Source organism: Lasioglossum baleicum, chromosome 3 (genome assembly GCF_051020765.1).
Source record: "Lasioglossum baleicum chromosome 3, iyLasBale1, whole genome shotgun sequence".
NCBI classification, from domain to species: Eukaryota; Metazoa; Arthropoda; class Insecta; order Hymenoptera; family Halictidae; genus Lasioglossum; species Lasioglossum baleicum.
In genome coordinates this window covers 8450608-8474083 of record NC_134931.1, presented here as the reverse complement: position 1 = coordinate 8474083, position 23476 = coordinate 8450608, and the positions used below count along the sequence as shown (strand labels likewise).

Genomic DNA, 23476 nt, shown 5'->3' with positions numbered 1-23476 from the left:
TGTACAAATAAAAAGAAAACAATACTAAAGCCTTATTCTTCAAAAATTGTACGACGTACGCAAAGTTTTGAAATCAACTTTTTCCGACTTTTCAGGCTAAATACCTCGCTGTGCGTCGTAGAATGTCGGAAATTACGAAAACTCAGCCAGTTCGCTTTTTCAAAACGTACCCCCGAGTCCTGGGAGATCAATTCATTTTTTTTTGTTCCTTTTAATATAATATATATACAAATTGAGGTACACAATCGAATACAGACGCTCATAAGTATATACGTGTATAGTCCGAGGAATTGTAATACAATTTATGCGTGTGAATGGATGATAGGATAAAATATCGTGACGCATGAAAGACAATTATTCTCTCCCCTTCTCTCCCACGAATACCGCGGTGCGCAACACGCGTAAACGCATCTACACACGCTCGAACAAACATTCGCAACACGCACACAAACACACGCACACACACACATTTTATTACAGTGGTGTAGGTTGAACAAAGACGACTCGGAGTATTTACGATTCACGGGGGGCTTTCTTGCAAGATTCACAGAAAACTCGCCAGGAAAAAAAGAGAAAAAAAAATGTAGTCGTCGTAAACACCGTAGTCGCCGATTCTTAATCGCATACACGTGACTCTGGTACTTCTACCTCGAACTTAACAGTAACGATCTGACTATGAAGCCAAGAGTAGCAGTCTCCTCTTATTGCACCCCATTCCGGAGCGTGATCCCTCGGGTGACCGTGTTCCAGGCTTTCAAAAGTTCGTCGAGAGAGAAGGAAACGAACTGCAACGTCCGGAAACTCGATTTCTTCCTATCTGGCCACGGGAAGAAATCTGCTCGCCTACAACTTCAACCTCGCGCCGGATTATACTCGCGAAACAATCCCGACCGCAGATCTTTTACTTCGCTCTTGGTTCAACTGATTTTGAAATCTGTAAGTCTCAAGTCTGTAAGCACGTACAAAATTTTTAATGGAACAGCGAACGGTGGTTTGCCTCGGTAATTTTGTGCAGTTTAAAAATTTGTTCGTTTTTTTTCTTTTCATTTAAAAACAAAGTCCCATTGTGCTGAGAAAGATCAGTTACAGAGCGCGATGCTGGAACTCGTATTGTTTCGATATAATTAAATGTTGTACGATTTTTATATGTATTGAAAGTATGTATTGGTAAATGCTGAAAATTGCAGATTTTTGTCTCGCGTATTTCATTGAAAATAGAATGGTTTAGGATAATGATTTTTTAGCCTCCCAGACTGGAACGCTCCCTTAAGGATGAAGTCTAGCTTCTAGCTTATCGATTTCGAAAAATTGCACATCTTTTTTATTTCAAAGAAAATGTTTCGAAATAATTTTCTGGTCTCCTAGACTGGAACGTTTCCTTTCGGGAGGAAATGCAATTTACCAACTTGAGAAAATTGATTGTTCTTGATTGAATCCTCATATGATCTTTGGAGGCGTACATAGAATGAAGTTTCTCGGAGGTGACCAGTAAATGAAATTTTGAGATCGATGATCGAAGAAGCGAAAGAGAAAGAAAACGACACACAGAGAGGGAGAGAGAGAGAGAAGGAGAGGAGAATCGATTCATCGGAATGGCGAGATTGGAAGGGGGGAAGGTCACGGAACGAGGCGGCCGTGTTCAACGAACTTGGAGCCACCGCGCCACGCCGCCGATCTGTTCAATAAATCTTCGTCCCTGGAGATTAATTACGAACTCTTTAATTACCGTACAAACGCTTGAGAGTCACACACATATCATGGAAACCTATACAGTCGGTCGCAAAACTCTACGTGCAACCATCCGACTTTGCTTTCGATGTCTTAACAAAGTCACTTATAGACTCACGATTTCAAAAGGGCACAGCGATATTCAAATTTTCATGTTTGCATGAACATTAATTTATTGTTGTTTCTAACTGTCTAAAGCCAGAGGAACTCCTGTTTGAAATTTCGAAGACATTTGTTTTGAAACCACGATACATATTGAATGAACGTTCAAATTGCTTCATTTGATTTGAAGATGTAGTATGCCATTATTATTCGATATAAACGCAACTTGCACAGTTTTTAAATTACGCTCTTTAAGCTTTGACTACGTAGGTTACTCAACACAACGCATTTTCATTTTAAACAAATTGCAATTTCTACCTTTATTACTCCATAACTTCAACAATTTTCAACATTCAGCCACGCACTTTTTCTTAATTACTCGCGAATGTACGAACAATTAACTGTAAAATGTATTAGTATGTTCACCAAACCGTATCGAAGTAATTCGACGCAGAACGAACCACTTTAGCTACCCAATACTGCTGTACCCACACGAGTGCTAATTTACAAGAAAGCAAATTGGAGATGATTTTAATTCCAGTATCAAATAGATTCACAAGCACGTTCGCTAATGCTAGTTTTAGCCAGCAAGAGGCTTGCATTACCGAAACCATGCAGATGACTAAGATTACCATAATAGCTAAAGAGATCGAGTTTGCGGAACTCGTCCACTGGTGTCCTTTGAGCCAAATTGAAGCGAAATCAATTTCTGGCATTAGGGGATCCTGATAGAAGATACACCATGCACGTAGAGTGGCTCTAAGTAACTGTTATAGAGACTGTGGAGTCACTGTAACGTTGTTAGATTCATATTGCTTTACAATCTTCGTTGGCAAAGATTTCTTAGGATTCGTAGTTCTACTGAATTCCAATCGTTACAGATTGATTCGCAGTAAATCAACACCCATTGAAGCCTCGATAATCAATGTGGTTTGCCCAGAATCATTCATTGATTGGACTCCTTTGATATAGGTGGAAATTTAACTGTGATCTCGATCGATTGGCAACACGAGTCGTCTTCGAGATGGAGACTTCATTTTAACTCGTTACACATGGTTCTCTTGTTATGAATGAAAAAAGAACCGTCTACGAAAACGTGGAAAACTGCTTTAAAACTGCGTAAAGATCAATAAAAATTATTTGTGTAATAGGGAAACCAAATGTATGTACTTGTTTATTGAATCAGATTATTTAATCGGTTGTTTGTATATTTGTTAAGATTCTCTCTCTCTCTTTCTCCCTTCTTTCTTTATCTCGTTTCGACTCTTGAATTTTGGCCATTCCAAAAATCAATTCATACGATGATATTACCGAATAATTCTTTATGATTATAAACAAATGATGACATAGTTCAGTGCACAGTTCAGTGGTAATAAAAGTATCCGTCCACCTTAACCGCTAACTAGATCAGACACAGTAAGAACGAATCTTCGAAATCATTTTACAAATCGTTTATTAACTTACTTTCTACTTAAACGATAGGTTCGTTCGACCAAACCGGAGCTCCATGCATACACAACGGTTACTTTCATATTTTTCATGGTGATGCTCTGTACAAATGTACACGGTGTTCCTACCTTAATCATCCACATTGTTATTATAAACTTATAGCGCAGCCTACTTATTTAATCAATTTCTTTTTCCGAGATTGCACGCGACACGGAACGAATTAATTGTGTAATTGTTTAAAATTAATTTATTTCGAAAGCAAAATTGCACACCTCGAACGTGAAGTTATTCACAAATTATGTTACGAGCTGTTAGATGAGAAATATCTGTTCAATGATTACGTTAATTAAAAATACGAGATTTGTGGGCGTGGTCGATACTTTTGTGACCTACTGCGAATGTTTGCGAACTGGGGATAAAGTCGGTCGGGAATTAATATTAACATCTGGAATTGCTGGGCGGTATTAAAGCTCCGTTTTCCCGGGAAACTTTTCCGTGAATATACACGTCGAGAAACTCGGAGCAATTAACGAATGAAAACAAAATGGCGGAGGCCTCTTGAACTGCGGAACTTCCAACAGCATCGATATACAACCCAAAGAGAGCACCTCTCCAGTTGGGAAACTTTCGAAATGTAACTGAATTCGAGGATCGAGAAACGCACAGGCTGTGAAACGTGATAAATTTGCAGTGGTTCTTTTTTTCAATGGTCTAAAAATTTATTATTTACCACAAGGAACAATGGCGTCGTGTCTCCGACCGCGTATTCGAAGCTGAAGTAAAATTAAAGTCTACGAAGACGCGCGTGTCTCTCTCTCTCTCTCTCTCACTCTCTCTCTCTCGTTCACATACGATATGCAGTATTAAAACTTGTATGTTTGTGTGTTTGTGATGCAATGCACGCCGCATACACATTATAATGTTCTGTATGTACATAATGATGCGCTCCACACAAAAAAGAAATCGTTTATATATATATAATATATATATTTTTTATATGTAACGGGATCTGGTTTCTATCAGTCGCTATTCACCGAGCGAGAAATTTTTCAAATAAAATCAAGGATGCTCACAAAGAAGGAGAAAAGAATCAAAAGCGGGACTAGATGTACGAGATTACAAGTCCATAAGCTGCCGGACACTTTAAGTTTGATGAACGTGAAAAGTAGTCGACGGATCCGTCGACAACTTCCGTTCTGAATTCTCATCGAAAGAAGCTTACGGTCTTTTTCGTTATATTTCAGTGGATCAACGCTTTGGGGACGGATCGTTCCTTTCGAGACCATATCAATCGATTGCGAGATTGAAAATGGTAATAATAACGTCAAACATGATCACATCAATGTGATCAGACGAGTCAAGGACATTCCAACAAACACCGCGATGTCGATCAACGTTGATCAACCCTTCCATTGTAAAAAACGTACATATACATATTTGTAGTACAATTTACTGATTTAAAAAAGAAACGTGTACGTATACGTTTAAAAAATTGTACTCGGTACATTACGTTTCCAGTTTTGTTTTATTCGAATAATTCAAGTTAGAATATCGTGGAAGTAGTATTGTAATGTAATTTTTTTCATATTTTTTTGAAGATGCAGTGCACGAGAGTACATTACATGAAGAATATTATGTTTTCTAATTAAATGCTATTGAAGGTAGCAGTTGTAGAAAACTTTGGATATTACCATAAATGCTAAACAGTAAAAATGAGGGACAGGTGCGGTGACAAATGCGATTTTTATCTTATTCATTGCAGCCATAATGAGATCGTGAATTATTTGAGCCAGTAGCAACATGCCTCTTGCTTATATCGCATAACAAAATCCTGTTTGTTTTTGTTCTTTCATTCAGGACGCTCGGGCACTCAAAGGGTCAAAGTCGAATTGTAAATTGGAATTGAAAGTAAAATTTGAGCTTTTTTAAAACGCCGTCCCCAAAGTATTGGACAAATTGCCGGCGCAGAAACTAAGAGAAAACGAACTGTTTTGCGAGCGTAAGAGTAGACGGTTGAGCATGAACATCATCATCGTCATCATCATCATCCTCGGAGCAGCGAAGTGTCTAGTAACTTATGAACGGCAGTGTTAATTTCGACTAACCCTGTGTGGAAGCGATCTCAGTCCGTTTTCCGATCGATCGTTCGCACGAAAGTCACGATCACGGTTTCGCGATCACGTGAACGACGCTTCCTCTATCCGTTTCGTTGCGAGTCGAGTGTCGTTTCCGGTGTCTTGTCGTTCTCCTACGCACTTGCCATCGCTGGAGACAATCTGAACACGACAAAACACCGAACATCCGTGGATAAATTGTTAGAAACTTTTATCGCGATTGAACGAGCCTTTCCCTCTCTCCCTCTTTCCCTTATTCTCCATCTTTTCCTCAGTCTGGTCTGATCATTATTATTTAGGTGTATTAGTCAGTGATTCCTTACGACTTCGCTGATTTCAGTGAGCTTGAAACGAGTCACTCATTTGTTACCTTGATTAACCGTTCCGAATGAATAATAGAGAAAATTAATGAAATAGCAGATGTTCATTTTTATTAGGTTTCTTTTTATTTATGTTATCTAGTGGCAGCAAGTCTAATTATCTAGAACGTTCATTTCAAATGGAGAATATAAGTGAATGCAATTTTAAATGGAGGATGATTTGAACTTATTCGTTCTTTATGAACAAGGAGTACATTATTAATTGGCGTTATTCATGCAACACACCCAGATTGATTTTTCTAGTGACTTTTTTTTAGTCATCATTGAATTTATTGCCCAAAAAATCATCGGTCTACTGACCAGAATCTATCTAATGACTAGACTGTGGATCTTTATGCAAAATAAAAATGTTTTGCATTGATTGTGGGAAGCAGGAATAACATAAAAATTGATTTTATCCCTTAATGACTGTGTTACATTAAAAGCAACATTACAACATTCTTGAATTTTTTTAGTCTCTTTCTCTTTTATATTTTACCCAATCATTTTATTTATAAATGCATAGAGATCCGCAGTCTACTAATGACGATCTAATGCTGAAAATCAATCTTTACTAAATCAGTCCCGATTTTCGTCGCCATGACAGCGTCCTAGATTCTGCCGCAGAACATGTCGTACATGCGTTTCCGTGGAGCGTGTCGCCGGGAATCGGTGGCGACACTAGGGGGCTTTGATGTTCGCTGAAGTCCTTTTAGAAAATTCAACGCGTCCGAGAACGCCTATAAATATGCGCGAAGCTATCGAACCGGTCTCGATCGCGAGGGTGAAACGTGTTTCGACGTGTGCCCTGCTAAAAGGGGTTGAAGAAACGGTGAAAAACGGTGATCGAGTATGCTTGCGACGGCCAACGGAAACCGGAAATACGACACTTCCTTCCTACGAGTTCGCCCTGCTACGGAACATGACGAATTGGTCCAGACGGGTCATCGATATCTGGCTTCAGATTCCATAGTTGTTTAGACTTCATGCTTGCTTTCGAAAGATTTTTAACGTTAAAAATGTATTCGAACTATTTGAAGCTGAGAAGTTACTATAATGTAGATAGTTCAGAACGAGCGCAAGTTGAGAATTAGATATTTGAAATAACGTAATGTTCCTCTTGCGATTTAATATTTAAATGAGAATTGCAACAAATCGGAGTGAAATACGAATTTGTTTTATTGTTTAATGTGTTTAGTATATGTTGAACATAACATAACACTATTTTCAAATTCCTCCAATGTTTTTGTTGTTTTAAAATGCATCTATGTATTCATTTTTCAATCGAAACTTCCGGAACGATGTACAAGACTTGCAAAAGCTAATGATGAGGTATACGCCCCTGAAAAAATTCCGTGAACAATTTTTTGTTAAACAAAGTATGTCCTGTACGAGTCTGTGGTTCTTTATAAGCTCGCGAGCTCATAATTGTAGATCAAGAAGACAAAAGAGTGAAAGTGAACCGGATCGGGCAAGAACGAAGAAGAGCGAAGAGCGTGAAGATGAAGAGGAGAGAAGGAAAAGCGTGGCGCGTACTTTCCCCTTTGCTTTTCTTTTTGAATTTTTATTTCCGCCGCGAGAAGAAAGAGGAATCTTTCGGACAACGGATTCCAGATGATCGGAACACACACCCCCGTTCGCCTTGAGTTTAAAGCCTCGAACCTTGAGAACCGTCCGCGCTTACAATATCCTGCTTGGTGTGTTACGCACTTATAAAGCCTAAAGCTATCGCTTAAACATTAGTTTTTTTCATTTTGTTGTTGTCGTCGGGACGCGTTGCGTGAGTGCGATAAAAAGCACTGGTTAGATTAAAAAGAAAGAAGAAGAAGAAGAAGAAGTAGTCGTAACTCATTTGTGTAATGATAATAATCATAATAAAAGGAGGGTAAGGGATAATAATGGTGATGATAATAATAATAATTAATCATAATAATAAGTAATCGTAATAGTCGTAATAGTAAAAAGGAAAAACAAACAAAAAAAGAGGAGAATATTCGTAGATCGCTTAGTCACGTAATTAAGGGATCGTAATTCGGGGAACGAACGATCCTGTATTAATTAATTTCTTTTTGCGCAATCTTCTTCGAGATCAGTCGACGATATACACACACAGAGTGGAGTTTTGAGCCGAAGTTGCACGAACAACGAACGTGTCGTTTGTACATACACGTTGATCACAGTAATAAAGCGGAGTGAGTGAGAGTGTGTGTGTGTGTACGTGTATGGGGTCGAAGTGCGTGTCATGAGTGTGCACTCGTTTGTACTCGTATGTGTGAATGTATATTGTATGTGTGTCGGTGTGAGTGATCGATAAATTAAGCGAACGAAAGTAAACTAGAGCGATATTTGTTAATAATAAAACCGGAGAGCTGCGTGAACAACGTCCGCGTGCGTTGCGTACGATTTTTGCGGGGATCTTTTTGCAATGGCGAAACTGAACTTTCGATTAGTGTGACACGATGCACAGGATGCTGTAGAAAGGGACCAAACCTTACCTTCGTCCTCCATTCTGATGTTCGTCAATGCAAATGTTCTTTATTTTTCTAAATTTTTTCGATATTTCATGAATCCGTAGTGGTGTTTGGCTTTTTCAGATATTCTCATGTGTGTTTAAATCCTCGCACGAGGAATTCCTCTTCGAGAATTGTTGCAGAAGATATATCCTTGAAATCTACTTCATCCACTTTATAGCTTAACGATGTTTTAAAACTATTGTTTCATTCGTAATTGCATATTTCTATCTACCTGTTGCAACTAAAAGTATGATTAGAAAAGACTATTAAAAGTCGAAGAAGAGAAATGCAAATTTTTACAGTATTTGTACACAAGAAATGATGAAATTCTTTCCGATAAATTTGTTTTCGCGTAGTCTCTGATTAATAAAAGACTTCCAATCAATTCAATAAAAGATAAATGCAAAATGTTACAGTGTCTGTACAGAAAAAGTGGATGAACATCCATTCCATAAATTGAAAAATTGATTTGAGTGCTCCGAATTTTTACTCTCTCAATGTTTAAAAGTATATCACAGCCAATGAAAGAAAAATGAGAAATTTTTCAGCATTCGTAAACAAAAAATGGATGAATTTTTACTCGAGGAGGACACGAGTGATCGAATCGACCGTACTAAAAGTCATTACTATTTACAGCACAAATATCGTGATCGGCAAGCAGAGTAGAATGCCTTTATAAGATCTGGTCCCTTATTTTGGAAGAATCTCGTGTCGACACCGCATGATTGTTGAAATTTCGCCGAGGGGACTAGGTTCGTAAATAATACATGCTTGGTCGCCCGGCACCGTGTAGAAAATGAGAACCGAAGCTTCTCGATGTATCTTTCATCGTAAAAATCCGAGGGGTATCCGCGAAAGATCGAGTTTTTCTCGATCGAAACGGCACAAATATATATAGTAATCGATTCATTTTCCGGTGGCGCACGGGCGGCCGGGAGCGATCACAAAGTCAAAATAAAAAGAGACAAAACGGACAAATAAAAGTAGAGAAGAAGGGTTGGTGGGGGGAACAGAAGAAGGAATCGTAAAAGACGGTCGTGCATATGTCGTGCAACGTTTCACGAGACCGTTGTTCTTTTTTCCTCGTTTCTAAAAACGCATCTCTCATCTGGCTGTATCTCTCTTCGCCACGCGGTTACAATCTCCCGGCTCCATCGCTTTTTTTTATTTCTTCAAAGTTTTCACCGTTTACATCGTGATATAATTATTATACGCACTTCATATTTATAATATATATTTATATATTCATCTATACCCGTCGGCGCCGGAGCCCCGACGTACGCCTAAGTTCCATATCACAAGATATTTCTGTTCAGTATCACGATTTTTTCATATTTGTTTTCTTTTTTTGTGTTTTGTTCACTTTGTTTCATAACAAACCCCGCTTGCTTCCCCTCTCCATTTTTCGGTTTCTCTTCCGTGGATCGTGCCTGTCGTTAGAACCTCGTTAAGCGGTTTTAATCAGTCTCTCGTCAGGATAGACGCGCGATCAATTCAGTCGTGAAATTATTTCGCGTTCAGCGGCTACTACTTGCCTTTACGTTCGATAAAGTTGCAAGAAGCGGGCTGCGGCGATCCCGACCGTCGAATCGGAGAAGCCGCGGTTGGCACTCTCGCGAAGACACGCTCCCGGATCGCTGCGATTGCTCGAGCGTCATCCCCGCCACTTTCCGCGACCAATCAAATTGGTTGGCTCACTATGAGCTCGGTCGCGGGGTCCAGTGGTTCCCAACGTTGCTGGTCGAGGTAAGACGTTGTAGTTTAAACAGTGGTGCAGTTATGGGACTGATGCTCATAGTATTCAAATTTTTAGGGCGTCTTCTTTCGATCCTTTGACTGTGAAGAGCGTACTGTCCGTATCTCATAACGTGGTAGTCGGAAAGTATGCGAAAGGAATTCGCAAAAAAACCATCTGACTGGTCAGGCGCACACAGTTGAGTCGGTTGAGCATTCTCGCTATTCGCTGAGAAGATTACCACTACACGTATCGCGTGACGGTGAACTTTGCTCCCCTTCCCCCTGTGCCGTTCAGTGTCGCCAGATCAGGAGAATTGGCTCGAATTGAAGGGAATACAGTTACCCTCTCTCTGCCAATATCGGGTTAGTCACATGCACGACAGAGGTGGAACGCGTCACGTGACAGGGGTGTGGCACAAGCATGGAGGAATGGCGTTGTAGAAGGGGAAAGGTAGAAGTGGGAGACAAGTTTTAATATGGCGACACTGGTGCCATCCCAGGTACTACATTATGAGACACGGGCAACACATGTACGTTCTTACAAATCTATCGAGTCACTTAACTGTACCACATATATTTGTAAACGATTTATTTAAAAATTGTTTGGTATGAAGCTGGACGTACATTGTTATAGAGTATTTTGATGTTTCCTTATTTTATTAGGACATAGAGGTGACTGAGATTCATTTTCTGCGTGTAACCAAGTATAGACAAGCATTGTACAAATTTGTCCAAGTGCAAAAGATTCCTCTATTGTCAATAATAAGCTCAAAGCTTCCTTTATTGAAGAGTATCTTTACAATTACTCGTTTTCGACTGCGTGTAACTCAGTAACTTTTTCCTCGGCGTTCAGAACTCCATCGTCTCGCAAAGTATAACACAGTAGTCAATCGAATAATAGCTTCAAGTATTACATTAATCGCTCGACCATCGCGAGGTCCTCGACAGTCTGGGAACCACTGACGACGACAGTACAAATATTACGTAGACGATCTCTGCGAGGCAAAATTTTACGACTTCGTTTTGTCTTGCTCAACAAGTACGCAAAGTGAATATTCATGAAGCTTCGTGTACAAACCGCGAGAGACCTCAGCGAGGGTGCCACCGGGATTCATTCTCTAGCTTCTCGACCTATCGTCGCTGTGCATAAATATGCTTCCTGTAGGCAATGTGTAGACGCTAACGAAATCGCGATTTCAGGTCCTAAATAGTGGACGTAAAAATTCTGTCAGCAGCGTGTCTCGAATCCTTTTGTTCGACATAACAACTGAGTTGAGCCTCGAACAATGTCTTGGTGGCGATTAACGGCAGGCAACGATTCCAGAAAGCAGAAACGCGACTTTCCCCTGTTACAAACTCGCCGGCGCGGCGGTCCCGATTGCGCAGCGTGTAACCAGGGAGCAGAAGAATCAAGTCGATCATTCGCATCATTCAACACGGTTATCGTTCCAACTCTCTTCTCAATCGTTGTTCACACCCACATGACTCGGTTCTCGACGCGAAACGTACTCTCTCTTTCTCTCTCGTTCTCTCGCTCTCTTTTTCTCTCTCTCTCTCACTTTGCACGCCGCTCATTCGCTCGGTTCTAACTAAAATTAGCGTGAATTCGTTTGTGCCAGGGTCGCCCGCGACAATTTGCCTCGAATCGCACACGCTGATACTTGCTCGCTCGCAGTTTCGTTTTTCGAAAATCATCCTCGTCGGACACACTCGCGCGTGTCTCGAGCCGCGAAGCGAATTTTCACATTGCCAGTCGTTCTCAGCGGGACGCGTTCCGGCTAAATGCCATCTACCCTAAAGGGAACACAAAATGCTGAGTAAATGTCACCTTCGAGCTCGTTCGTCGCAGAAAAACTTTTTCCTCCCTATCGCCAGGCCGATTCTCCACCAAAGAATCTATTATATTGCGGCATGGGGCAGTTAAAACGATTTTAGAAGTGTTTCCCCCTTAACGTCTCGCTGGGTTTCATCACCATTGTAACACGAACAATAATGTCTCAGTCACGAGACACGTTGGCCAATAGGCAATAGCGTCTGTTACTCCATAGCGTCTCGCGGTGCGACATTAATGAGGGAATGCTGCACCTGTGTGCACGAATTCATGAAAAGTTATTTTCATACTGTGGACCTCGCTAGGTGAGGCAGTGAAATCGATTCTTGGGATAGAACATTTACTCCTTAACGTCTCGCGGAGAGATTCTTTCATTTCGCTGAACTTCATCGCCAACACAATGGGATCGAAGTGTTTCTCCAGTGACGAGGCACTAGACAATAAGAAATACTTTTGCCTCCGCGACACTAAGGAGAGAATGCTGTACGGTCGTGCAAAGTACACGATTTTGATTGGACGAACTAAAGGCGTAATGCCAGCGTTAAATTAATGTTGTGGAAAGTTGCGTGATTCTGCAAAACGATCTAACGTTACACGAATTTTTGTTTGTTTGTAGGGAAACTTGCCCAGATTAAATTATGCTCTAATTATGCTTCGATACTTGTTCATCATTTTTGTTAACCCTTAACTACCACAGCGGATTCATCTCTTTGGGACGAAGGCTCTTAGCGAGGATGTCAAACGAGTCCTTCACAGACCCATTTAATTAACCACTTTTTCATCTACTTCGATTAACACATCAATTTTACAAATCAATGTGTGCTGTTTCGTTAATTTTCTTTATCGTTTCTTTTGTGAAGATAATCAATTTGGCAAATGGGGGAGTCGAACGACTCTGCCATTGCAAAATGTTATTGAAGACAAATATAGCGAGGTTATTAATTACTCCGCAAGTTCCACGGGCTCACGGAGGCCCCGTTCCACGAACCAAGGGTTAAGCGAAGATAGAATAAAGAGTGTAACCTATTTTTTATCTGTGAGCACCCTTTAGGGATCCAGGTGCTCGGATGTAAAAGTGTAACTATAAAGCCCCGGTGTGTCGGAGAATTGTAACAAACTTTTTTTTTTATTAACCTGCCAATACAACCGACAGTATTATTAAAAGGTAAAAGTGTCCGTTCAGTGTTCCTATTTAACCATTTGTGAAAATGTTCTTAGAGGGTCTAGGGAGCGAACCAGTATGCGTCATCGATTTTGAATCGACCGCAATGGGTGCTGGTGACCACGAGAACCCCTGTTAGGGCAATGAACAGATAAAGGTATGCAAATAGAAAAAGACTGTGGATTTGATGCGTTTACGATCGAAATGACTAGCTGAAATACTAATCTATACGAAAGATATCCATACAATGAGTGAGATTTATTAAAATTCTCAAAAGAAGAAGTTTCTTGCGAGTTTTTTAAGGATCCGCAGATTTTGAATCGATTCCGAATCGGCCAGCTGTTTGTACGTTTCGTGACAATATGAAGTGTATAAAACGGTTCTGCGCCTCGAAAGTTCGATAAATTGTTAAAACTGTGGGGTTTACCAAACGGTAAACGAGCTCCTCGTCAATTCCAACTTTTGTAAATTGGTCCATAAAAATCTGTGTTTGCACAAAATTTGTGGAGTTATACTGAAATTATAGTAAACATGGTACTGCTCAACAGTGGCCAACTAGACTGTGGATTTAATGCGTTTATGATAAAATTTGAAACAGTAGAATAGGCTTAAAAGAATTGTAAAATATCAACGTGTCGTCTTTACACATACCACAATTATTAAGAAAAAGACATTTCTATTCAGATTCTGTCTTTTGCAGTCGACGCAGGCAATTTTTATTTTGCATAAAAATCCGTAGTCCATGATTAAAGTACTAGCTAAAAAAGCAGTTCCGCTAACAAAAAGAGCATTGTTAGTTGTTCCTTTTTTGCCAGCATTTTATTTCGAAGCAGATTCAGCTGATTTCAAACACAGCTCTGTAAAAAGACTTTTCTATCGATTAGAAAGTCAATGAAAAATGCAATACGACAGGAAACTATTCGTTCCGCTTTCTTTAAAATCCATCGTCAAAGAAAATGCAGAAGGACGTTTTCAAAAATACTGTTAAGCTTCAAAAGAACGAAGCAACTCGTCAGGAATATTGCAAGGCTAAGAACAGGTTGCATATTCAATAAAATATGCGCAGTCTCAAAGAAGGCGATCATCGAAAAATTATTTCGCATGCGAGCGCCTGATATATCATCTGAACTATACCTTTCCCAAGAGAGTAGGTTAATCAAGAATAGCTTGATCGAGTATTTGAGAAAGTATTCGCTGTAAATGTTCAGAGTCATACTAGTAAAATAAAAATACTAATATCGTACACACGCGACGTCTCCGATCTCGGATTGAATCATTGCAAAATGTAGATCATTCTAACTGCCCCATCGTCGAATCGAACCGGCCGAACGTAACGCGGAGAGATCGAGAATACTAATTTAAGAAACGGGAGGCAAAACGAAACAAGAAGAAAAACAGAAGGCAGTGATAAAAAAACGTGGTAAAATGCAGGACAGTCGTCGAGTATTTACAGCGAGTCGATCGTCTCGTAGATCGGAACTTAAATGCTACGTTTAAAAATCAAAAAGGACGAGAGAGAAGGCAGTCGAAAATTAAACAAAAAAAGAACAGAAGATTACACTTCAAGGAAGAAGGACAATTACAATTATTGCCAGAAAAAGGAAACAGGTTTCAGGGTTCGGGGGGCAGGGTTAAGTATCTGAGCGTGTCTTTATCGATCCTAAGAGTTCAGACGCGTATAATCTGTCCGTATAAATTACTAATTACGCATAGCGTATACCACTTAACTAGATACGAGTTCAATTCGTTCGAAATTCCTGTACAATTGCGGGCGGACCCGCTTCGCAAGGCTGTTCACAATTCCTGAAGGCCCACCGAGTGGAGCACGTCATCCTCGTTCGACGATTAGGGTATGTTCATGGTGGTGCTGCGATAGAACCTGCAAGAACGGCGACCGAAGTCACTGACCGATTATTCCGTCGACAGTGTTCACCTTACAATTATAAAATCGTAGAATGTATTTCTAGTTCGTTCTGATTTCAGCTCCAGCATGAACGTAGCCTAACAAAATTAAAAACAGAGATAAAAACAGCAAGAGTCCGACTGATTACACTATAATAATAATCTCGCTGGTTCGAGGGCTCGTGACACGCGTCTCCGCAATTTTTAGTTCGCAGGCTTCGTCGGCTCGAAACAGAGACGAAGGTGTTTCTCTTAACCCTCTCGGTGCTGTATACTAACGAGAATGACCGCGGTAGATAGAGTCACTGCATTCTGTCTGATGATCTACAGAAGACTATCGATCACGCGCTGAACACTTTAGTGCCAATCAGTTTGCGCTAGCAGTAAATGCTTTACTACGGTGGTGCTCGGTTAAATATACACTAGCCAGGCCCAACTCCCGCAATTCACTTGTCAGTGAGGCAAAGCTACTTCAGTCATAGCGAATGAATATAACGCAAAAAGAGGAGACAGAAAAAATGTCTGGCTCGTGAGAATTGAACTGCTGGCTCTGCCGAAACTGATAATAATTTAACCGAACACTACTGTAACAATTTATGAAACGCGTTACAATTCACGGTAAACTATGCGTGCAATCATAACGCACACCTGTAACAATTATCGTACATATAAACTCGTCGCCCAGCACCGGAAGCGTTAAGACGACCGAAAGTGAAGATAGCCGTTCCCCTGATCCACAGCGAAGTTGATGCTGTTTGATCGGTAGCTAACAATGGCCTGGAAAGGCCTAAGATTCAGCGGCCTGGAAAAGTCGGCATGGTTTGATTACATAGAAGACTCCTGGAAGCGACGCTGAGCTTCTCATGCACACAGGTGCGTCTACAAAACGAGGATCGATTCATCGACATCGCGCGAATCTTTGGTTCCCGGCTACTCTCGGTACGATCACCTTCTGATTGCCAACACTATCCACAAAATCACGAGTCCCGGCTGATGGACAGACGCTGACGGTCTCGGTACATCTTGTCAAACCTTAGAACAACTTCCTTCTTGGTTCTTTGAGTCGTGGCTCTGATTGTACTATACTTGATTCGACAAGGCGAGTCAATGTAGCACCAGCGTGAGTGCTTTGCTAGCTGCCTGTAACCTCAACACTATCGCACTCAAGTGGCTAGCACATTTATTTACCATCACTGACTCGACTAGTTGGATAAAGTATATGTACAAACGATAGATAGCCCTTCTTGGCTTTGATCGAACCTACAAATGATAGCCCATGGGCTGCATCACAGGCGGAGTTTAGGACTCTGGAGGACTCAGCGAAGTCGAGTGTAGAGTTCACAGTGGGCAAGTCCATAGACTGTATCAATATGTCTCCAACCTCCCGATGAGGCTAGCCGCAATGCTTGCACAACATTTTGAAGAAAATTCCACCAGGACACGGCTTACAGCCGAGACCCTGGGAACTGTGAGTCTATAGATTTAATTGAGCTATCGTTTAGCTCATTTTGTCATCCAATTGACGACTTCGCTGGGCCTCTAACGAGAATGTGGATTGAGCTAGCGTCTGTCCTAGATCAGTCGGGACTTTCGAGGTTGGCGATGATGGGTTTAACTCGAACGATGACGAACAACGAGGGCTGGTTGTCTCGGCTAAGTGGCACAGCGCAGGTTGGCCTTCTCGGGTGTTGGCGAGGCGACTCGGAACTTGGGGAAGCGTACCGGGGAGCTAGATGCGACGCAGCGTCGGCTAGCTGGCGAGACAGAGGGCCGTCTTTGCCTGGAACGACTGGTCAGTTCGTTCAGCAGCCGTTTAGCGACGCATCGCGTCGATCACAGTACTATCCGCTCATGACTATCGTGGGAGGACCCGTGGGACCCGTGAGACCCGTGGGATCCGTGAGATCCATGAGATCCATGGGATCCATGAGATCCATGAGACCCGTGGGATCCGCGGGACCCGTTATTGTGCTGTTGCCCCTGCAACTGATGCCCATGCGGCGCCTGCTGCTGTTGCTGTTGCTGTTGCTGATCACCACTAGTACTACTGCTGCTACCGTCACCACCACCACAGCCACTACTACCACCAGTACAAACAACACCACCGCTGACACTGCCGCCAGCTACGGAGATCAGCTTCGGGTGGCTGCTGCTGCTAGGCTGAAGATTCCTGACCACAATAGGCTCCTGAGGCTGAGCACCGTACTTACGCTGCAACGCCGAGTAGATGGTGTTCACCGTCTGGAACATGTCGTTCAGCTGCTTCATCTTGTTTGTGTTCTCGATGTTGTTGCTCTGCAACGTGTTCGTCTTGCTGGACGATCGGCTGCCGGATGCAGAGATCCTCAAACCAGTGGTTGAAGATGGTGGTGCAGCTGCTGCTGGGACAGTTGGTAACGCGTTGTCGTTGCTACTCGCTGTCTTCTCGGGTAGCTTTGGCAGTCTGCGACGAAGCCAGCCGTGCTTCAACGCCTTGATAGGTGTCATACGTTGCTCAGGGTCCCATTCTAAACATCTATGGATGAAGTCCAGGAAGTATGGATCATCGCAGTCAAGGATTCGACGTAGATCTCTCGATCCTGGTGGTCCACGACGTTTACCCTTGCGAGAGTACCCACCGCCTAAGACAAATGTACCATCCAGCATGATCGTGCTCGTGCAGTAGCGCGGGTAGCCTTTGGAACTGATGAACTGTCGGGAGCGTTTTGCAGATTCTAGTAGTCGTGGCGGAGGCATGCCTAGGAGTTCGATTATGCAGGCCAGTTGATCTGCTTCGTCCTCGCCTGGTAGTAAAGGGAATCCAGTGACCAGTTCAGCGATTATGCAGCCGAGACTCCACATGTCGATTGGCATGCCATACTTCGCACCTAGGATCACCTCTGGAGCTCGGTAGAAGCGACTTTGGATGTACGTGTACACGCGCTGATTCTCGTAGCAGCTGGACCCGAAGTCTATCACCTGGAACAGAAGAAATAGGGAGTTATAGTTGGTGAGATTCAGGAGAAAAGATGCTAGGAATGAATGAAATCATTTCTAGTGTTTTGTGTTTCTAATAAAATTCGTAGTGTATAAGTATGTTAGATAGCCCGCAGAAAATACGAAAATGCACCTGGATATGATTTTCCGGGGAAAAGCTACCTCTTATTTTATTGGTAGAAACTTGCAGCCGAGAGACGGTATAGTTTGAACAGTTTTCCCGAGGTTCTAAGTGATCGGTGATATTGACGGAATGGTATATTATTTGCTCCGGCTGGATACACGAAATCTCGGATATACAACCGCGTCTGAAGTGTATCATGAATAAACGTACGTGGTCCGCATGAAACGAGACCCTTTATGGCGCATTTGGCAACGAAACGTGACGAAATAATACACTTTCCCAGCAAAAAACATGCTACTGATAAACGGCCCCAGATGTAACGTAGAGATCGATCAGGCAGTCGCAAAATTCTTGCGAACTTCTATCGAATTGTTATCTTTGACACGTTTGTACGAGTCAAAACAAAATTGTGGAAACAATCACGTACGTTTTCCTTGTACAAACAGGGAACATGCTCTTTGTAACTCATCCATTTACATAGCTCGAACATGAATTCAAAGTGTATTAATCAGTAGCTTGCGGATCTTTATGCATTTATGAAAAAATTGGTTGGATGAAATATAAAACAGTAAAAGATTCGAAAAATTTCAGAACATTGTAATATTGTTTCTAGTGTAACAAAGTCATTAGGGGATAAAATCAATTTTTCTTTTACTTCCGCTTCCCACTTCCGCTTCCATAATTATTCAAAATAAAAATCGTCTGCATTAATTGCAAGGTACAGAAACTTCAGTTTTCGGTCATTCCTATAAGCTTGAATCAAGAGATTCATTCAATCAATTCCTACGAAAGATTCTCTACAATTTGAGCAGTTTTAAAATAAAAATCCGGAGCTTGTCGTTTAGGTATTAGTCTAGTTGACTATTAAAACCGAGTGGGTCTTCCATTGTAATTCATCGTCCGAACAAAACCGGTTCCGAGCTCTCCAAGCAACGACCAGATGAAAAGAGACGACTAGTAATGAAAATTAGCTGGAAGCCTCGATCATTTCCCTCGAGAGACACCTAATTTATTAACACGCTGACAAAACAGCTGAGATAGAGGATCAGCTAAGCCGCGGATAATTTTGTGCGGTCGTCTCAATTTTCTACCGGCCTACTTTAATATTTCTGGTAACATCGAGTGGCTCACGTGTGGCCAACAGAAATGCCACCTTGGAATTTATCCAGGATTATAGTGGTTCGCCTAGTTATTGGCAAACAGGCGTCTAGGCAGAGTTCAATAAGCTATAATATTATCAGGTATCCTCTAGCTTCTAGCAACCTCTAATTCATTTGAAGAGAATTAACTTTCATTTGGATCGTCATTCATTTTCAAAATTGAAATCACTTTTTCTACAGGTACAGTCACAGTTTTGATGTGTCTAATTTAATTGATGCTCATTTAATGCTAGTCTCACAAATTATGTAGGCGTGTGATGATTAGGTGTTGAGTCATTACTGACCAGACCAGGCTTCTACATTCATTCTTATTCCGATGTACTAGAATAAATTCAATTTTGTTACGACTTTCACTACGATAAATGAACTGCGGATTTTATGAGTTTATGACAAAATTGTACAGATGAAGAGGGACTCACAGTCAGTTTCTTATAAAAATTACGGGAGTCCATTCGAGAATAATTTTCTCGATGATGCTATTTTTGTTGCAAGACGTGCACCACTGAATGGATATATTTAACAATTTTCCACAAGAGTGTCTTCACAATTGGTAGATACTAGTGAAATAAAGAATCTAAAATAACTGGTTTCGACCTGTTTGGTTTTCCAGGGTTAATGATGATAGAAAGCACCGTTGAAGTCGGTTAATTACGGTTGCCTTCATCAAGAGAGACAAGGGGTGGCAACATGGGCGTTGACAGACTTTTGCGAGCCACCCGATGGAAGGCAAACACGCGATGGATCGATTCTGAGGGGCGTCGCAGCGGAAGTCATCCGAAGGGCGAATTTTTCGACGGAAGTAGCCCAGCGTGGGGCCGTCCCGGTTCTCCGGGCTAGGAAATACCGGCGCGGAGCGGTGGTCTCGTCGAATCTGGGTCTGCTGTCTCGTTCAATGATCGTATGTCGCACTCGCCGGAGAGCTCTTACCGTGAAATTGCTTTATGTAACAATGTAAACATGCCCGGAGCATCCGGCTCTATACGACCCGGCTCCCGAGCCAACTATATCCCTAATTTGTCGAACCGTGGCGCTATGAATTACCGCCGGATGGAGTTATTTCTTTAATAAATCGGCTGCCCTGGCCACGCTGACTCCCAGCATCCATACTAAATCCAACCAACACGAAAAATCGCCAGTTTATATTACTTCGTACGAAACAACGAGAACGTATTTATTCATACTTTATTTCGAAGACAAGATAAAAATTGATTTATTCGAACTTCATTTCGCCGAAATGATAAAAATGTGTTTGAAATGAAGCCTGAATAAATACATTCCTGTTACTTTCAAAGACTAAATTTTTGTTGTAATTTAAACATTTTTAGCGTCAATGAAAAATTGGCATATGTAGCTAATATTATAGGTAATAGTACGAACTACGTTTGGCATGAACATTTTCAGATTAAAAAATGTGTAGATCTTACACTGTGAATGTTTGATTTTTCCCCGTTGGACGAAACACTGTGCCAGTGTGCGCCGCACCTGGCCCGTAAAAAATCTGCGAATAATTGCGAAAGCACGCGAGGCACGCGTTTCGTTTTGCGTGAAAGGGGTCAGGAACCATCCGAGGCTTGTTTTATCACGGCACGGTGCGAAATAAGACACAGGGACAAGGGGCAGAGGTGTACAGCAGAGGAGAAAAATGTTTATCCGCGGTTTCGCTTTCGTTCCAGCACGGCGCGGCGGTGTTGGAGCGCCGCGATAAAAAGAAGCTCATTCCCTTAATTGGAACGGCTGTTTAGCTTCCGAGGTAACAGGTGGTGCCTGTGCGCTACTTATTCACCCAGACCTGGAGAAGATCAGTCTCGTTCGAGACTTCTCCCGAGGCTATTTCCCTCGTTGCTCCCGGTGACAATGCGACAACAAATGAATGCGGCTCAAGGCTCTTTTCGGCGGATAGCAAGTTTCTACCGGGTTCGATGAACCATTTGCGACGGCTCCTTTTGTGCCAAGTTGCCTAATGCCAGACCCGTTTCTACGAAAAATCATAACTCTCGCATAAGACCGCTTTTATCCGAGTTCGATGCACGGCTTTCAATGCAAGATATGTATTTAGTTGAGCGAAAGTGAATAAATCACTTGTAAATTTTCAGATATATAGGGTGTATACAGGGTGACCCAAAACTCCTGAAGAATCGGAAATGAGAGGTTCCTGAGGTCATTTGAAACAACATTTTCCTCTGCAAAAATGTTGTCCGCGGCTTTGTTTAGGAGTTATTAACGAAAAACACGGACCAATCAGAGCGCAACTTAGACGCGAGTTGGCACAGTCGGCCAATCGACACTTGGCGCGCCGGGCGTCTAGGTCGCGTTCTGATTGGTCCGTGTTTTTTGTTAATAACTCCTAAACAAAGCCGCGGACAACATTTTTGTAGTGGAAAATGTCGTTTCAAATGACCTCAGGAACCTCCAATTTCCGGGTTCTGCAGGAGTTTTGGGACACCCTGTATATGTATATCTACAGCTAGCCGCGCAAATGCCTCCCCCTGATAAGCAATAGAAAATTCTCCTCTGTGTGTGCAATTTATTTTCTGCCTGCAATACTAACATGACCAAAACCTTTCGACTAAACATTCTACATTCACCTCGCATACGGACCAACAAAACGCAAGTCGATTCCGGTTTCGCGTTGTAATTAAAAATAATATATATAATATATTATAAATATAATTTATATATAATTTATATTCATAATTAAAAACGTTCGTGTCCCGATCGCCACGTTCTCTCTCGTAACTCATTGTCAGCGTTAGCCACCTTCAGGGTCGTTTATCTCGAAAACGACGTGGCCCAGAAAAAACTTTCATTCTATATTTTCGACTGAGGTTCTCATGTAGAAACCATTTCCGGGCGTTCCACTGACGCCTTGCATGCAGTCGGCGAGAAACAATCATTTCTATTCGAGCACCACCGCGTCGACGACACAGAATTGTCCGTTTCTCATCGATTCCGCTCTGTTCGCCAATGGCGAAATGATTCCGTCGAACAACCGGCGGATTATCTGTCGGATATCGAGCCCGGCAACAGAATTGTTTTCAATATTTTATCGGCGAAAAACAAACGACGAGCTGGAGCACTTGAATCTCCATCGTTCCGGCGCGACGGATTGTTTGAACTACCGTCATTCGAGAACTCGGATCCTTTTGAACGTTGCAAAAAACGAGGGAAAAAAGAATCGTTGATGAAACAAGCCGGACCCCGATTTAATTTTGCGAACGTTCGAGAGAAAGAAAGGGAGAGGGAGAAAGCTGGTCTGACATACCGGAAAACTCGAACGTTCATCGCGGGAATTTGATCGTTCTCTTTGTGCATGTCTTATCAAAGAGACGGCTGCGTTGAGTTGTGGTTTCTCTTTGGGCGATTTCAGTTCACCTGTTGACACGATAGCTCGAACAAAAAACAAATCTCTCTATGACGACGATAGTTGCATATTGTTCGTAATCGTTCGAAATTACTGTTGATACAGGAAATAGCATGTAACTTCTGATTATATGGAGTTACCAAGTATACAATTGCAACAAATTTTTTGGTAATTAGACTGCGGATGTTTATGCAATTTTCAAGTTTTTTAGACAAATTTTAGGAAAGTGCGACCAAATAAAATTTTATTTTCATTGGTAATACCACTTGTAGAAAATAAATAAAAATCGTAGTAAATTCTGTCGAATTTGATACTCCAGCATTTTTTGAAAACTCTTATAGGCTATAAATAATCAAATCCCGTCTAAATATTCATAAACTACTACATATCATAATTTCTGTTATTATGAGATTTTCCTTTACTCAAATTTTTTTATAATAATCTCATAAATCTAATTATATACACTCCCTATAAATTTTCATAAATTACTAAATTCCTATTGAATAATTTTATTTTAGACTATTCCTGTATCTTCATAATTTCTAAAAGAGACCAAGTCAATAAATAATTATAATTGTGGATGACTGTTAATCTCTTCAATTTTGTAACAGAATGTCGAATCAATTTAGCAATTGAATGGGTGTTTGGAAGAAGGGCGTATGTCAGGTTTTTCAAATTTTATAGGAGCGCAATCAGGAACTTATTTTGCTTTAACATTTAATAAAACAAACCGTAAAAAAGTGTTTCAGTTTCCAGTCTTCTTCCAGTGGAAGAAGGGCTTATGTCATTTTCAGCTGGTTTTTATTATTGCAATTCACGTTTGAGTTCAAAATTGCGCTTTAATAAAATTTAAAAAACCCGACATAGACCCTTCTTCCAGACACCCATTCAATTGATTTTATGGTCGATATTGTCGATAATAATTTAACGTTCGCGGCGTTCCAGGTTCGAGTGTTTC

General features: G+C 41.4%; 1 protein-coding gene across 3 annotated transcripts in view; it reads right to left on the bottom strand.

Moving 5' to 3' along the window:
- Positions 1-150: 150 nt before the first annotated feature.
- The window catches only part of LOC143207192 (dual specificity tyrosine-phosphorylation-regulated kinase 2), a 60920-nt gene continuing 37594 nt past the window's right edge, over positions 151-23476 (bottom strand). For all 3 annotated transcript variants that reach the window (XM_076420364.1, XM_076420365.1, XM_076420366.1), the window contains one exon: positions 151-17855. In XM_076420364.1, coding sequence (XP_076276479.1) covers positions 16731-17855 — 1125 coding nt within the window. In that variant the 3' untranslated portion in view covers positions 151-16730. The remainder of the gene's footprint in view (positions 17856-23476) is intronic.